This window comes from Taudactylus pleione, unplaced genomic scaffold, assembly GCF_031769625.1.
Source record: "Taudactylus pleione unplaced genomic scaffold, aTauple2 ptg000041l, whole genome shotgun sequence".
Classification (NCBI taxonomy): Eukaryota; Metazoa; Chordata; class Amphibia; order Anura; family Myobatrachidae; genus Taudactylus; species Taudactylus pleione.
Window position 1 is genome coordinate 37,445,928 of NW_028284443.1, and position 18,953 is coordinate 37,464,880.

General features: G+C 43.0%; 1 protein-coding gene across 1 annotated transcript in view; it reads right to left on the reverse strand.

Moving 5' to 3' along the window:
• Positions 1-13,931: 13,931 nt before the first annotated feature.
• Positions 13,932-18,953, reverse strand: part of TM9SF2 (transmembrane 9 superfamily member 2) — a 38,893-nt gene continuing 33,871 nt past the window's right edge. Inside the window, exons 15-17 of the mRNA XM_088458210.1 lie at positions 16,808-16,919; positions 15,974-16,145; positions 13,932-14,356 (exon numbers count right to left, since the gene is read on the reverse strand). Coding sequence (XP_088314336.1) covers positions 14,289-14,356; positions 15,974-16,145; positions 16,808-16,919 — 352 coding nt within the window. The 3' untranslated portion in view covers positions 13,932-14,288. The remainder of the gene's footprint in view (positions 14,357-15,973; positions 16,146-16,807; positions 16,920-18,953) is intronic.

The following is an 18,953-nucleotide window of genomic DNA, read 5'->3' on the forward strand; positions in this document are numbered from 1 at the left end:
AGAACACAAAACACTTTTATTAGGGCTATGACAACACTTCTATATTGATTTCTAATGTTAATGCAGCTTTTTCAAGGGTACAGACTGATTTCCTCAAAATCTTAGGGACTTTCACCAATTGACCTTTTGGATTTGAATACGGAGATAAGCGGGAGCACATAGGGAAAAAGTATCGCCTAAAAACATGCCAAGGCGGTGAAAACATCGCGGCTCAGCTTTTCACGGCTAATGGAATACAGCCCTAAGTGTAATACATATATAAATTATGGGATATAGTGTGCATTGTCACATAGTTTATTTATACAAATTCAAACAATTATTCTAAAAACATACAGAAACACACAAATACAATAGAGAGAAGATCTGGAATGTTCAGGTGTTTTCTACAAATTAATTCAGATATAATGGTGTGTGTGTGTGTGTGTGTGTGTGTGTGTATATATATAAGTGAATATATATATATTTATACAAACACACACACAGTGATCTTTTTCTTCCACGATGTCATCCATATGTTACAGCAATTATCAGTATATACAGTATCTGTTTATTAGCATTATGACAGCATGGAACTATATACAGGCATCTTTTTTTCCTTACTACAGCATGTACAAAATTAAGAAAATATTATTATATAGCCCATGTAGCAATATGCACACAGACCTGGAGTCCCACAGGTGGTTTTCAGAGGGAAAGGAGTCAGCTGTTTTGTCAACATCCACACAGGTGATGCAATGGCACCATAGTATTTAAAAAAATAAAAAAAAAAAAAGCATGGTGGACGAGTGGGAATATATTAGTGACCATTACTCACCTATTAATACATCTGGACCCATCAGCCATGTGTAAATAAGTGAGAAATGTATACCTACAGTCAGGTCCATAAATATTGGGACATTGACAGAATTTTCATATTTTGGCCTCTATTCACCACCACAATGGCTTTGAAATGAAACAAACAAGATGTGCTTTAACTGCAGACTTTCAGATTTAATTTGAGGATAATTACATCCAAATCAGGTGAACGGTGTAGGAATTACAACTGTTTCTATATGTGCCTCCCACTTTTTAAGGGGCCATAAGTAATGGGACAAACTAAACAATCCTAAATCTAACTTTCACTTTTTAATACTTTGTTGCATATCCTTTGCAGGCAATTACAGCCTGAAGTCTGGAACGCATAGACATCACCAGACGCTGGGTTTCATCCCTGGTGATGCTCTGCCAGGCCTCTACTGCAAATGTCTTCAGATCCTGCTTGTTCTTGAGGCATTTTCCCTTCAGTTTTGTCTTCATCAAGTGAAATGCATGCTCAGTCGGATTCAGGTCAGGGGATTGACTTGGCCATTGCATAACATTCCACTTTTTAGCCTTAAAAAACTCTTTGGTTGCTTTTGCAGTATGCTTCGGGTCTTTGTCCATCTGCACTGTGAAGCACCGTCCAATGAGTTCTGAAGCATTTGACTGAATATGAGCATATAATATTGCCCAAAACACTTCAGAATTCATTCTGCTGCTTTTGTCAGCAGTCACATCATCAATAAATACAAGGGAACCAGTTCCATTGGCAGCCATACATGCCCACACCATGACACTACCATCACCATGCTTCACTGATGAGGTGGTATGTTTTGGATCATGAGCAGTTCCTTTCCTTCTCCATACTCTTCTCTTCCCATCACTCTGGTACAAGTTGATCTTTGTCTCATCTGTCCATAGGATATTGTTCCAGAACTGTAATGGCTTTTTTAGATGTTGTTTGGCAAACTCTAATCTGGTCTTTCTGTTTTTGTGGCTCACCAATGGTTTACATCTTGTGGTGAACCCTCTATATTCACTCTTGTGAAGTCTTCTCTTGATTGTTGACTTTGACACATATACACCTACCTCCTGGAGAGTGTTCTTGATTTGGCCAACTGTTGTGAAGGGGTTTTTCTTCACCAGGGAAATAATTCTTCTGTCATCCACCACAGTTGTTTTCCGTGGTCTTCCGGGTGTTTTGGTGTTGCTGAGCTCTCCGATACGTTCTTTCTTTTTAAGAATGTTCCAAACAGTTGATTTGGCAACACCTAATGTTTTTGCTATCTCTCTGATGGGTTTGATTTTTCAGCCTAATGATGGCTTGCTTCACTGATAGTGACAGCTCTTTGGATCTCATATTGAGAGTCGACAGCAACTGATTCCAAATGCAAATGTCACACCTAGAATCAAGTCCAGACCTTTTACCTGCTTAATTGATAATGAAATAACGAGGGAATAGCCCACACCTGTCCATGAAATAGCTTTTGAGTTGATAGTCCCATTACTTTTGGCCCCTTAAAAAGTGGGAGGCACATATAGAAACCGTTGTAATTCCTACACCGTTCACCTGATTTGGATGTAATTACCCTCAAATTAAATCTGAAAGTCTGCAGTTAATGCACATTTTGTTTGTTTTCATTTCAAAGCCATTGTGGTGGTGAATAGAGGCCAAAATATGAAAATTCTGTCAATGTCCCAATATTTATGGACCTGACTATATATATATATATATATAAATATATAAAACTTCCTTAGTTGGAATAACAGGATTTTGGTACTTACTGGTAAATCTGTTTCTCAGATTCCACAGGGGACACTGGGGGTATAGACGTTGGTCGAGGAGAGCCTGGCACTTTAACAATTTCTACAGATGTGACTGGCTCCCTTACCTCTATACCAGTGATTCCCAACCTCGGTTCCCAAGGCACACTTACAGTCCTGGTTTTAGTGATATCCATGATTGTGCACAGATGGTTAAATCAAAATAACTGAGGCACTAATTAAGTCACTTGTGCTATCCCTAAAACCTGGACTGTTAGTGTGCCTTGAGGTCCGTGGTTGGGAACCCCTGCTCTATACCTTAACAGTACCAGTTAAAAACTGAGCCTGAGAGGAGCTGGAAGAAAACACAACCAAAGAGACTAAGAAAGAAAATAGCACAGCTGCGAACCAAACACACGTCACACCATAAACAGCACCACACTACAGCAATGAGTGCAGAGGAAAACAAACCACAACAGTTAACCGAACACAAACAGGAAACAGCACTGGGAGGGCATCCAGTATCCCCTTTGGAATCGTAGAAACAGATTTACCGGTAAGTACCAAAATCCTGTTTTCGCCTTCATCCACTAGGGGACACTGGAGCTACATCACTGGGGACGCTCCAAAGCCCCCATCATGAGAAGGAGAGCGCTAAGAAACCTTTAATACTCTATGGCCAAAACTAGCATCCGAGGCCGCAAAAGGTATCAAACCTGTAAAAACTTACAAAAAGGTATGTAGGAGAGGACCAAGTAGCCGCCCTACAAAGTTGAGAAGCGGAGGCTCCCCTGCGCACCGCCCAAGAAGTACCCACTGAGCATGTAGAATGTGCAGCAATGTAAACTGGCGGAGACAGAGAATTAGACAAATAAGCCTGACGAATAGTCTGGCGGATCCATCTTGCTAAGGTCTGTTTTGAGGCAGGCCAACCCTGCTTGGCTGCATCATAAAGGACAAAAAGAGCGTCAGACTTATGGATCCCTTCCGTGCAAGAAACAAATTCGGAGAACTCGCACCACATCCAAAGGGTACGAAGCTCCCAACGAATTTTGCAGTGCAGGAACCACAATAGGCTGATTTATGTGGAAAGCTGACACCACCTTAGGCAAGAAAGAAGAGCAGGTAAGCAGAACCACATCATGAAAAACCAAGTAAGGAGACCTGCAAGAAAGGGCGGCCAATTCTGAAACTCTTATAGCGGAAGCAAGTGCCAGCAACAGGATCAGCTTCCAGGTAAGAAATTTGAAGTACATTTTGTCCAAAGGCTCAAAGAGCACGGACTGAAGAAGAAAGAACAAGGTTAAGATCCCATGGGGTTGTAGGTGGAATAAAGGGAGGCTGTACATGAAGAACCCCTTGAAAAAAGGTCTGAACCTCAGGAAGGAGTGCCAGACTCTGAAAGAAAACAGATGAAAGGTTCCCTTAAGGTGCAGGTTTCAGCTAACTGAAGCCCAGCATCCAAGCCTCTTTGTAGAAAAAGGCGGCGAGGTAAATGAAAAGAAGTAGAGGAACCACGCAACTCACACCAGGACAGATAGGATTGACCCGCTTACGACTCCGAAGCATGGTAGGAATCACCTTCATCGGAATGCCCTAACTTCTTAATATGGCGGTTTCAATAGCCACGCCATCAAATGAAGACGACTTAAGTCGGGGTGAACCCTGCTGTAGAAGATCTGATCGAAGCATAAGAGGCCAAGGATCGTCCGCCAGGAGGGAGAGAAGATCAGAGTACCAAGATCGGCAAGACCAATCCGGAGCCACCAGGATGAAGGAGAAAGTATTGGAAGCAACTACTAATGTCTTATTACAAACTTGTACCAAACTTAGGGCACAATTCAAATCAACACGAATAGCGTCGGGAAGGAGCTCTGATGTTGGAGAATGTCTGTTCTCGCGCCTTAAATTAGGATTTTGGTACTTACCGATAAATCCCTTTCTCCGATTCCACAGGGGACACTGGAGCCTCAGTGTGTTAACCGGAAGCTGGCACCTTTAAATAAAAAACTACTGGTAGCTAGCTCCTCCCCCTCTATACCCCCTCAGGTCAGTCTAAAAACAGCTGTGCCCGATGGGAGCTGGAAAGTAAGGAGAAGGAGACAGAAAAGCTACATTAATCACATATACATAAGAAACCAAACATACATGAAAACAAGAACAGTTCAGTCAGACAACATTAAAACGCAAACCAGCGTCTGAACCTGTAAAACAGTAACAATGCAGGTAGAACAGCGTAGGGTGGGTGTCCAGTGTCCCGTGGAATCGGAGAAAGGGATTTATCGGTAAGTACCAAAATCCTAATTTCTCCTTCATCCACCAGGGGACACTGGAGCCTCAGTACAAAGGGGACGTCCCAGAGCTTACATCCCAGGTGGGAGAGCGCTGAGAGTCCTGCAACACCGCACAGCCAAACTTCAAAGCGGAGGCCGCAAAAGTATCAAAACGATAGAATCGTAGGAAGGTATGAGTGCCTGACCAAGTGGCTGCTCTACAAAGCTGGTTTAAGGAAACCCCCGCGAGCAACTGTCCATGTAGGACCTACCAAGCGCGTAGAATGTGCCGTAATAGGACCCGGTGGTTGTTTGGAAGCCACCACGTATGCTTGCCTGGTAGTGAAGCGAATCCATCTAGAAATGTTCTGTTTGGAGGCCGGCCAACCTGGATGGGCCACATCAAACCGAATAAACAAAGCATCGGATTTACGGAGGGAGGCAGTCCTGTCAACGTAAATCCGGAGTGCTCTGACTACATCCAAGGATTTTGAATTGGAAGAGTCATCCTTAAACACCGGAGCCACAATAGGCTGGTTTATATGGTTAAAGGCTGTCACCACTTTGGGGAGAAAAGCCATTTGAGTACGCAGCTCCGCCCTATCTTCATGGAAAATAAGGTAAGGAGGGCGGCAGGATAAAGCACTGAGGGGGTCATTCAGACGCGCTCGCGAGCGCAGGACGCTCGCAAGTGGGTCGATGTTGCCCCACTGCGCATGCGCATGACGGAGGGAGCTCCGTCGTGCGCATGCGCGAGACCCGGATAGCGATGGGCTCTCCGTCGCTCCGGGTCTCGCACCAAAGGGGGCGTGCTGTCGATGTTGATTGACAGCACGCCCCCTTTGGTGGGCGTGCCGGCCAGACGGAGGCATTCCCATGGGAACGCCTACCGTCTGAAGCCGGCCCCACTGATGTCAGTGGGAGTGATTTTGGCTCTGATAGAGCCAAAATCACTCCAGGGCTTGTGGCAGCGAGACCCTACCGCAGGGTCTCCATCGCAATCCCGATGGTCGCGATGGTCTTGACCATCGCGACCATCATCATGGACGCTCGCATAAGCTGTGGGTTGTCACCCACAGCTATGCGAGCGTCCAGGAGGACGCTCCATTTTCATGGAGGAGGGCCCTGATTCAGAGCGAGCGGTTCTGAATCAGGCCCTGAGTTCTGACACACGCCTTGCCGAAGCGAGTGCCAACAGCAGAACTACCTTCCAGGTTAAGTACTTTATCTCCACTGTCTGTAATGGCTCAAAATTATCAGACTGGAGGAAGGCCAACACCAAACCTAAATCCCATGGTGCCGTGGGAGGCACAAAAGGGGGTTGAATCCTCACAACTCCATGGAGAAAAGTCTGTATATCCGGAAGCAAAACCAATTTTCTCTGAAAGAAAATGGACAACGCGGATACCTGTACCCTTAATGAACCAAGACTGACGGAGGAGAATTACGTCTCTCACACCAAGCATCATATGTCTTCCATATGCGGTAGTGATGTTGAGAAGTGACTTCTTTCCTAGCCCGAATCATTGCGGGAATCACACTAGACTGAATACCATTTTTCCTGAGGACGGCCCTTTCAGTAGCCAGGCCGTCAAACGAAGCTGCCTTAAGTCGCGATAAACAAACGGGCCCTGAAGAAGGAGGTCATCCTGAAGAGGCAGTGGCCACGGCTCGTCTATTAACAGATTCTGTATCTGGGAGTACCACGCTTGTCTGGGCCAATCTGGTGCTATCAAGAGCACCTTGATCCCTTCTCACTTGATTCTTTGAAGCAAGCGCGAAATGAGCGGAAACGGAGGGAATAGGTAGATATAATGAAACTTCCATGGAGCAGTCAGTGCATCCACTGCAGTTGCCCGTGGGTCCCTTGTTCTGGAGTAGTAAACTGGTAGTTGGTGGTTTAACCTTGACGCCATAAGGTCGGCTTGAGGACAGCCCCACCTCAGAGTTAGTTGCTAGAACACCTGAGGCTTGAGTGACCATTCCCCTGGATGAACATCCTGCCGACTGAGGTAGTCGGCCTCCAAGTTTTCTACTCCTGGGATGAAGATCGCAGAAAATCGGTACTGCGAATTTCTCCGCCCAAAGCAGAATCCTGGTTACCTCCCTCATGACGGCTCTGCTTTTTGTGCCGCACTGCCTGTTTATATACGCCACTGCAGTGGCGTTGTCTGACTGGACTCTGATTGCCTGACCCTCCAGCAGCGGATTCGCCAGCTGGAGAGCATAAAATAACGCTCTCAACTCTAGGATATTTATAGGCAATCTGGCTTCCTGCTGCGTCCAGTGCCCCTAAAAATGCTTTCCCAGAGTCACTGCTCCCCAGCCCCTCAGACTTGCGTCCGTGGTGAGGAGGGTCCAATCCCACACTGCAACCTTTTCCCTGCCAGCAGGTGGGAAGGGTTCAACCACCAAATGAGAGATGTTCAAGTCTGAGGCGCCAGGAGAACTCTCTGATGGAGAAAGAGGTGGGATCCTAACCACTGGGAGAGGAGATCCAGTTGAAAAGGACGGGCGTGAAATCTTGCATACTGAATCGCCTCGAAGGCCGCTACCATCTTCCCAAGAAGGCGGATACAGAGATATACAGACACTCGGCGATGTTGTAAGACCAGGCGCACCATATGCTGAATGGAGGCAGCTTTGTTTTGAGGCAGGAAAACTCTTTGTTGCACTGTGTCCAGTATCATTCCCAGGAATAGTAAACGCTGTGTAGGGATCAGGGAGGACTTTTTGAAATTTTGTATCCAACCGTGTTGCAGGAGGATGCTCTGAGTTAAGCGAATGTCCCTTAACAGCCAAGCTTCCGAAGAGGCTTTTATCAATAGATCGTCTAAGTATGGAACAATGATGACCCCCTGACCATGCAGTGGGGCCATCATTGCCGCCATAACTTTTGTGAATACTCTTGGAGCTGACAAAAGTCCGAAAGGTAGGACCTGGAATTGAAAATGCGAGTCTAGGACCGCAAAACGAAGGAAGGCCTGATGGGGGGTCCAGATGGGGATGTGGAGATAAGCATCCTTTATGTCTAAGGACACCAGAAACTCGTTCCTGTCAAGACTCGCTATAACTGAATGGAGAGATTCCATCTTGAATTTGAAAACTCGAAGATGAGGGTTTAAATCCTTGAGATTGAGTATGGGTCTCATGGAGCCGTCCGGTTTGGGCACCACAAACAGGCTGGAATAAAACACTTGACCTCTCTGGTGGGTCAGAACATTCACTATTACCTGAGACAATAACAGCTTTTGTATTGCCTCCTGAATTTCTCCTTGTTTTTCTGCAACCAGAGGTAAACCAGTTTTGAAAAAATGAGAAGGAGGTTGGACCGTGAAGTCCAATTTCAGGCCGTGAATAATGATGTCCCTGACCCAGGCGTCCTGGCAAGACTGGATCCAAATCTCCTTGAAACGTAAAAGGCGCGCCCCAACCCTGGGATCCCCCAAATGAGAAGGAAGGACGTCATGCGGCAGGCTTGGCAGCTGCCTTGCCCTGCTCAGTGTTGGAGGCAGCTGATGCTGAAGCTCTACCACGACCTCTGGAGGCCGGACTTCATCTGGAGCACCATCTAAATCTTCCAGAGTCACGAAAGGAGGGACCTGCTAATGGTCTTTTAGATCCGAAAACTACCTCCCCAGAAAAAGGAAGGGCCTCTACCGCTCTCTTGGACTCTACATCTGCCTGCCATTGACGCAGCCACAGAGCCCTTCTAGCAGATATAGCTCATGCTGAAGATCTGGCGGATAGATTACAAATGTCCTTAGATGCTTCTCCGAGGAATGCAGCAGACTCTGCAATCTGTTCGGATAAATGAATTAAGTTGTCAGTTTGCGTACCTGTCTTAATCCCCTCTGCCAGCTGCAGCGCCCAAGCTTCAATGGCCTTATTTACCCAACAACTAACTAGTGCTGGATGCATCAAAACCTCTGCAACTGTACATAAGGATTTTAATGTGTTCCATCTTCCTATCCGAGGTTTCCTTTAGGGAAACCGCGCCAACACCAGAAGCACCGTTTTCTTGGAAAGACGGGCTACTGACGCGTCCACTGCTGGAGGAGTTCCACATAATCTCCTACTGTCAGGTGGAAAGGGGTAATAAGACAGATATTTCTTAGAAATTTGAAATTTTTTGTCTGGGTGTTTCCATGCGGAAAGAATGAATCTCATCCAGCTCTTCCGATGCTGGAAAAGTAGATGGTTTTTCAATAACCTCTAAATGTAACACCTGGCGTACTGCAGTAATTAAAGCATCCACACCCTGAGATACAGGATCAGGGTCCTCAGGAATGTAAGTTTCCTCTTCCTGAACCTCACCCTCTTCAGGGTCCTGCAACTCCTCATCCTCTGATTCATCCCAGCGTAAGGGGTTATGAATCAATCTCTTACTAAGGACCTGAGCAGGAGAAGAAGCAGATGGAGCCTGGGACATTGCTTTTGTAAGTCCCTCAGCAGATCTGGCCAGAGAGCGAGCCCAATCTGGTTCAGCTGCTGTTTGTCTCAGCCTCTCCCTGTCCTTGCGAGCTGCTTCCAGCTCCGATGACAGATTTGATATAACTAAAGTCAATTGATCAGACCACATAGGCTGAACTACAAGATCAGTATTTTGAGGCATAATCACACAGTAAGGAAGTATTAGACTGTTCCTGTGTGAATTTTTCACCACAAGTCTTGCAAGAAAAAGACTTTTGGGCAGCTTTAGACCCCTTGGTAGACATGTCTATAGTACAGACACCATACCCTCACACACACATACAGAGAAAAGGACAGAAAGAACTGCAATGACATTATACAATCACACTGCACAGAGACCCTTCTGAAAGAGGCACAGAGGGAGATAAACTATGATCTTTGCAGCGCTAACAGAATAGTGCAGATAACAAGAATAAAAATGCAAGTGCTGATACACAGAGTACTAGCCTGACTCCTGACACAGCTCTCTCTCCACCCTGTAGTGCGTGTAAAATGGCCCCCCGCGTCGTTCTGGAAGCGCTGAGGCTGCTGGGAGGCAGGAGCAGAAGGAAAACTTAGGCTCCACCCCCCCGCTATGGCGCTCTCTGCGCTAGCGGAGTGCACTGTGGATGCCCGCCTAAACACTTGTCCTGGCTCCTCTGCTAACCAGAGAGCCAGGGAACACTAACTTTAGCCCTGCCTGTGCTGCCGGTGGCGGGCATGTGCTACGGGGTCCCGCGACGTGCACTGCATGCAGCGCGTCTTTGGGCACCCCAGAGACTGAGGTCTCTGTAGCATGAGACCTCAGCGCAAACCGCATGCAGCAGCGGTGAGGATCTCCCCGGCAGCTCCCTCGGCGCAGACAGGCAGGGGCAGTAGGGATGCCTCTCTGTCCTCTTGCTGATAGGGCTCTGAAAATAAGATCTCTAAGGAGGCTTACATCCAGCTCACAGGGCACTTTTTTAGATTGACCTGGGGAAAGTGTGTGTGTGTGTGTGTGTGTGTGGGGGGGGGGGGGGTATAGAGGGGGAGGAGCTAGCTACCAGTAGTTTTTTATTTAAAGGTGCCAGCTCCCGGTTAACACACTCCTATACCCCATTGTACTGAGGCTCCAGTGTTCCCTGGTGGATGAAGGAGAAACATATTCAGTCGTGAGAACCGGCATTCTCCAACTAAACTTCCCGGCACGATGCTGTTTCCGCCACGCTAAGGGCAGAGAACAGCATCGCGCCAGAAGTTGTCAGATTTATGCTCGCACCATAGGAGGGGTGCGAGAAGAAAACTTTATTCGGCGGAATTGAATAGCCAATCAATTAGCGTTGAATTGAAACATGCTCTTAGCAGGATTTAAAATTTTAATTGAATTACATCTGTCTTATCAACGGGATGTAGCGAATATCCCGACGATCGGGATGCTGGCTGCCGAAATCCCGGTGCCAGAATCCCGATCACTGCGAGAACACTGGCGCCGGAATGACTGGGGATGCAGACACCGAAATCCTGTCAGCCGGCATCCAGATCGTAAGAGGACTGGGGCAAGGTAATAATCAGCCGCAGGGTGGGGTGAAGGGGTTTAGGTACCCCAGGGGGGAGTTCGGGTTAGGCTGCAGGAGAGGGGAGGTTAGGTTCAGGCACCACCAGGGGGAGGTTAGGCTTAAAATGGGGGGTTAGGTTCAGGCACCACCGGGGGGAGGTTAGGGAGGGTTAGTATGAGGGTACAAAAAAAAGGGTTAGGGGGCAAATAAGACAGGGGAACATTACTTACCGTTCCCCTGTTGAAATTCAAACCATTGGGATGCCGCTGTCAGTGTACTGACAGCCGGCTTCTCCTCAGTCTGTATTTCATACAAATTCCCCTATCAACACACTAACGCCAACCCATAATCACCAGACAACTACTACTAAGGGGGCACACAACTTGAACAAAGGGGACTATCCTCTTTCAATTTATGGATCTCCATAGCTTCTAGTATGATCAAATATAGTCATTACATAACCCTGCCCCTACCCTAGGGCTTCTTAATTTTTTCTGATCACCAAATAACTGCTAAGAGACCACATCAATTGAGGGGACTCATCTTTTCTAAATGTGTACCAAATGTATTGAAACCAGGATAAGACAATCCATCCATTTACTCACCCATTCCCAGACTTCTTCGTTTCTGTAGTGTAGGGTGTTATTGTAGAATGATCACATATGGACAATCTCTAAGAGGCTCCTCACGTGTGACAGGATGGGAGAGTTCAGGTTCATTTAGCGCCCTCAATCTTATCCCATGGCTCTTCAGATTTTCTGTAGTGTATTGGCTGAGAGACGGCTTTCTCTGCATTATCATAGTGCATAATGAAGTAATTGCACCATTACACTGACTCTTCTCCCAGCCACACACGTGTCTGCAGTACAGGAACAGATATAGCTATTTATCCTAGGGATGTGCAGGCTCGGATAGGTTCGAGTTTGCACGCAGAGTTCGGATTTTTCCCTCCAAAAAACGGGACTTAGAAAAAGGCAAAACATCATCATTCCTGGACTTTTGTCCAGGAATGATAATGTTTGTCCATGCAAGATGATGTTTTGCCTCTTTCCGAGTCCCGTTTTTTGGAGGGAAAAATCCGAACTCGGCGTGCAAACTCGCACCTATCCGAGCCTGCACATCCCGAATTTATACATATATGAAACCCATGAATGCTCATTCGTAGCACTTTAGATGTGTATGTGGAAGACCGACCCCGCTAATCGTTAACACTGAATGGGCTACATTGGAGAAAAAAAAAAAAAGTCCCTTGCAGAATGTGAGGAAGTAAAATGGGTTTTATTGGCTCCCCAACAAGTTCCTTTTCATTTAAAAGTTCCCTATGAGACTCCACATTATTCTCCAGACTTTGTTTTGCAGTTGACTGAACAAATGCATTTGTTCTGTTGCCGTCACACACACAGCACTTGCCGTACATCACAACCTTTCTGTTCTACCTCCATGCTACCCAGTCACCTACTCCACAGCAATCCCACCAGCCATCCACAAGTATCAGCAGCCAGCTTCTCAATATGCAAACACATTGTTTTCCTGGCTTCTCAAGTATAATCAGCCTTTTAATTTCTTTACAGCACTTTGTGAGGTTTCCCCTTCAACATTCCCTACTATTATTATAAGGCAAGTCTATTATTCTTATCAACATCATTGTAATGGAGCTCTTTTCTTCAGAGGGGTTATTCCAAAACCGTTCTTCATGTAATTCATAAACAGTTAGTCACCTTAAGGTGCCCCCACACACATAGCGATATTTTACACGATGTGGCAGATTCCGACGAATCGTGACAACAGATCGTGTAAAATATGGCCAAATCATGAGTCCTAACTCACGATCACGATGCGATGCGCGTCCCCGCTGGTCACACATCGCATCGTCAGATCTGCCGTGCAGTAGGGCAGATCTGACAATCTGGGACAAAATGCACTGAGAAAAAAAAAAAGTTAAGATGCACGATAGATCTTAATGCTTTTTACTCCAAATCGTGTGTAGGAGCTGCCGGGGGAGAGTTCAGGGGAAATCGCACACATCGTGGGATCGTGTGCAGATCGGTATGTGTGTGGGCACCTTTAATCTTTTTTTATGCTGCCACCCCTTCACCTAATAAGCTATTAAATTCATTGTACAGTACAGGTTAATTCTTTGAGCCCATAAGATTAGTATTGGCTGCACTTAGTGAAATAAGATGGAGACTTTCCGCATGTAAACAAAAAAAAAAAAAAATGCACAAAAAAAAAAAAGGTTACAAACTGTTTCGAATCAGTTACTTTTGTTTCTAAATGCATCAAACAAAACAATGGATAATATTGTCACTAGTAAAAGTATGAAAACAATAAATAGCACTAGGCCCACCAACAATATATAATATGGAAGGCAGAATTTGGCCCTGTGCTGTGCCACCATATATAAAAGGGCAAAATAAACTGGAGGTTGCGTGTTAGTGGAAATACCCGCCATTCTTGTTAAATGCATTGAAAACCTCAAATAGGCCTCTAGTGCTATTAGATCCATGCAAAATGGATGAAATAGTAATTCTCTTACAGAAACTACTACAGTGACAAAAAAAATAAATCTTCAATTAGACCAGTGGTTCCCAAACTGGGTACTCAAGGCATCCTAATGGTCCAGCTATTAAGGATATCCATGCTTAAGCAAGGTGATTTAATTAGTACCTCAGTCAGTGTGATTATACAATCTGTGCACAAGCATGGATATCATTAAAACCTGGATTGTTAGGGTGCCTTGAGGACAGAGTTTGGGAAACCCTGAATTAGACTAAAACAGAGCAGTAACATGGTTCTTCTGCCTTTCCACTGTAAACTACAAATATAATACCATGGAAAACATTTCTATTTTTACAGAATTTATTAGGATTAAAAATATAAAAATCCAGAAACTTAGAGGCACATAGTTTTGTAGTATTTAAATCACTAAAGATAATATAATGATCAAAAAACAAACAAACAAAAAAAAAAAACCAATGGAAGGACATTTCACCCAGTATAAAAAAAAATAAAATAACAAATATTCAAACCAGAATTTAAAGAAATACGTTCTAGAAAACAAAAAATTCACATTTTCATAACTGGTTTCTTGTTTCAATAATTAATCCCATTTGAGTCTAAAAGCAAAATTGTATTTACAGACATTTTATTAATATTCATGTAATACATATACCTCCTCTCTGCTGTTAGAAGTGTCAATCCCAAATACAGCATAGTTATATATACAAAAGCATACTTATTTAACTTCTTCAATTAGGACATTACAATGCAAAGGATCAAATAAAACAAAAAAAAAATGTTTTTCTTTTTTTTTTTTTTTCTTGAAAAGCAATGCTTTAGTGGACTGTGTTGTGTTCCTGTTTTCCACAAAGATGACAATACTGTAAATGAAAGAACTCTTCATTGTTCCAAATATCTTGTAATAAAAGTTTCCCCTTGCATTCTTCACACAAACTGTGGCTATTTTTCAATCAACTTTAACAACACTGTAAATTTTTGTCACAAACCAAAAACAGGCAAAGAATCCAATTGTTCCTTTAAATAAAAAAAAAAAAAAAGAGGCCATTAGCACAAAATCTTTGTTTGACGTTTTAACTAGGAATGTGCAGGCTCGGTTCTACTCGGTTCCGTTCGGTTTTTTTTACCGAATCTTGTTGGGTTTCAGCTGTCACGAGTTTTGGATAGCCAATAAGATTCGGTAAAAAAAACCGAACGGAACCGAGCCTGCACATCCCTAGTTTTAACACGGATCTGCAGGTTAATAAGAATAGAGAACTACCACTCATAGTACTCAAGTCATTGCAAAGTGTGGAGAAGAGTTTTGCGATAGTAACGTATAATAAAGCTAGTGAGTTTTGTTCATGCTTCACCACAGTTCTATTTAGAAAAACCATAGGGCGAACGTATTAAATATTTACGAATCACTGCCATAGTGACTGCTCAGGAGAATACTGCACCATTCAGATTGATCAACAGAAAGTACATTATTTGTTTCTTCTCCATAATAACTCTAGAAGCAGTAATTTTCATTTTTTAGTAAATATACCATAGGTAATATTTAACTTTAATATGCCTTAACCCTAGAGAAAGGTCACAAAACAAACATTAACTGTTTGCACTTATAACTGGGTGTAAATTGTCAGGTATAGAAGGTAAGTTGGAAAACAAAACTTTGTATTTGCCCAAAACGGTCTTGCTGCAAAGTTATGCTGGTCACACTGCCTGCAATATCTAAAGCAAAAATGGGAACATGCCTCAGAATTTGTATCTGGAATCCGTCAGGTTATCTAACATGTTGGTAATTGCATTTGGCAGGGGTGCACAGATGGCTGCAGGAATTCTAGACTACAATAACTGCCTGATCATAACCACTTTGGCTACTTCCATGAGTGTCCAAACAGATATTAAATCCTGTTGATTGACAGACTAAGTGGCAAAATTATACAGTATGTGCTCTTATTTAGATAAACATTCAATCCTAGATTTGGTTGCTCTCATACAGTTGTGCCCACATACATCTATCCTCCATGCGCTACAATTCGCGCCACACAACGCAGGAGCTCCGGAGATGCTCTGCGCTACAGAGTGTCTTTTTGTGCGGCTTTTTACCTTCAAATGTGTCTTATTTGCACAGCGATATGAATAGATAGCACAATCCGCTTCTGCTGATTAAAAAAATATGCAACATGCCTATGTTCTCTGTGCGTCTGCGGGTATATCTGCATGCTAAACACTATGTCACAGCCGCTCAGAGAACAAAGGCATGCTGCATATCATTTTAATCAGCAGAAGCTGATTGTCCTAACTATTCACATCGCTGTGCGAATAAGACGCAATTTGAAGGTGAAAAGTCGCACAAAAAGACGCTCTGCGCTACCAAGTCATGCCATGGCGGGACTAGAAGGGTTGTTTAACGCGCCAGGAGGCTAGATGTATGTGGACCCACCTGTGCTTCTGCTTAAAGACCAATTAATGTATCTGCAATTGTATATTTTAACCTTCCATATTGAAGCGGGTTCCTCTTTTGTATTTTAACTTCTTCTTTGAAGATTCCCACAAACCCTAAATAAATTACTTTCACTACTATCAGTGTTTCTATAAGGAACAAGGAATGTTTTAAAAGTTGATCAAGGAAGTAAGCAGGTCACTCACCAGTGAAAAGGAAGAAGATCAGAACCATGATCATAGTGTACCCAAAATACAAAATGGTACTCGCTGTTCCTGTAATTTGCAATTTGGAGTAAAAGTAATGTATCGCATAAACAAAGAAATACACAGCAGTAAAGCCACTCGTCAAGAACGAACGCCATTGCCAATGATAGTCCTAGAAGGAAAAAATATGTTACTTGTAATATTTGCTTCCCCAGCATCCATTATTCCCAGCTGCAGGTGCTGTACTTAAATGTGTGTGCTCTTCAATAATTTATTAGGTAAAATGAAAAAAATATATATAAAACACACTTTGGATAGAAAAGCCTTAGGTGTTCTTTCAATAAGCATGCTTATCCAATGGATATGCAGACTTTGGGGCCTATGTATCAAAGATAGGAGCTGATTGGCAATTTATTTGTAACAATATTATCTGTCTCCCAACTATAATTTTTTAAACAAACAGCCTGCAAAATGTAAATTGGAAGCCGTTTAGTACTTTATCTCTGTCTCCCAGCATTGATACATAGCCCCTATATATGATGACAATGCATCTCTAGAGTTGGCATATTTGAAAAGAAATACAAAAAATAATGGTTGCTCATGTCAACCTAATGGTTTTTCACAGGTGCTTGTAAAGGAAGGGGTTTCATTCTGGACTTGAGAAGAAAGGAAAATGGATACAACATTTATAACCATGGATTTTAATCACAAGTATGAAGGTGGTTTGCAAATAGCTGCAAAGCGGCCAATTATACGTACTGTAGACCTTTTCCTTTAGAGCTATAATTATTCAAAAGCCTGGTCTACATGGTCATCCTAAATGTAAACTCTTACCTCAGCACACAGGTGAAAGTAGCAAAGTAATATAGTTGCTTCTGAACACGTAATGACTAAAATGATGAATACAAGAAACAAGAATCCAAACATGTAATACATCTGATGGGACCTACAAAATAATGATAAAACACAAAAATATTATATGAATGTAAAACAAGAATCCCATTTCAAAACTTGACACAAATTGAGTTATACCTCTTCATGGTTAGATGTAAGGCGATTCCCACTCCATAAAAGTCACTTTACAAATTGTGTAAAAACATACAGCGCTTTTCTTTCTTTTTAAATGCACCAATTCATCTGCCTAGCATCTGCAGTTTTTTTGAGAAATGCCTTGGAAAACCAATCTTTGATTATTTTTTCAGGTCCTAGTTTGCTACATCTGTCATTTTGTGTGTTTGATTTCTATTTTTTATTTAAATTGAAGAGGTATATAGATTTGGATGATATGAAGAGTCTGTGGGGGTACAAAAAGTTGCATCTTCTAATGCACAGGTTCGCAGGACCCCAAACAGTGCATGTTTTCCACGTCTCCTCACACCATCATAAGTTAAATAATTTCTCCACCTGTGGCTCTTTTATAATGAGTCAGCGAATAATGAATACACCTGTACACCTGCTAGGTGACCTGGAAAACGTGACCTGTGTGGGGGTCCTGTGGACAGAGTTTGAGAACCACTGTTCTAATGTGATAAACAACCTAATACACTTCTAGGGCTGTATTGGGCAGCCCTCTAATGTTCAAAAGAGCCGCACATTTCTTTTAATCTCAACAGCAAATTAAATAAATATACATATTTAATGAAGGAAAGAAACAAACACCTAACTAATAACATACACAGAACTTTCAAACAAATTTTATAAGCTATAACAAATATCACAACAAAGCAGGAAGAAGCTGGGGGTTGCAAGTAAAGCTTTTGAGGGCCGTAATGCTATTCCAGGACCGCCTTTTGCCCATCACTATTCTAAAGTAAGGAACTGGGTGAAGTAAAGGTGTTCCATGATGAGTGCAGGCTCAATGTATGCACCAACATGCATAAATAAAATAGGTGGCGAATGAAATAGGTTAGCGTGGAAGATGTTGCAGGGGTCCAGATAACATAATAAAAAGGAAACTCCCCACTAAAAACACATCTATTATAGTCTTGCTCCTTTCCTGTACATATTCAGGTCCATAAGTCTTTTATGGCATTACTTGTACTTGAGACCAATCACACAGTACACTATATATTTGTTATGAATATTAGCGTCCCATCTGATGAGGTTCACCTTGATGTAGTAAGTGGGCATACATTTTTGGCCAAACATGCTAAGAAACCTTATTTACACTCCATGTTACTTGTTACAGTTTATTATAAATGTTTTGATTATTAGTGCTTACAATGTGCACCTTCGGGTTTTCTTTTTTTGCATGGTACTACAAATCTCAGCATGGTAGCATCTCTTAAAGTTTAAAATTAGGGTGTGCAGTCCAGTGCTCCAATTTTTTTTACTCTGTATGAGTGTATATAATGTAAATTTAAAGAATAGATTACTTCTGCCTGCCCTTAAGTGTGTTTATTCAGTATAGGTCTTTGCATTGCATTAAACACATTGGAATGGGCACTATTATAGGAAAGTCCTGGATGTAATGCGTCAGTATTAGTGATGTTAGGGACCCATCTGATAAGGTTAACATTGACACTGTTGGTGAGCATACATATTGGGCCAAGTTAATTGCTGGCGTTTACTACAAATGTTTTGATCATCAGCATCATCTTTTTTTTTGCATTGCACTACAAGTCACAGCATGGTATCTCCTCTTAGGTTTAAAATTAGGATGTGCAGTCCAGTGTGCCCCCCAAAATGAATGGTGCCAGTAATGTTATTATACTTTACATCACCCATTATATTAATTGTGAGCATATGAGCACACTGCTTATTATAGCTGACTAGCATTATTTTAGTGCTAGCCTGAAATTTGCCACCCATTATACTAATAGGAAAGAACACAATTTACAGAACCACATGTCTTGTTTGTTAAACCTGCAATCAATCTAAATGGAGTAAAAAGGCTTTTTTAAGCATTATAAAAATTGGACCACAAGATACTGCCATCAACCTGAGAACAAAATGACAGAATAACCTAATTTCACAGTGG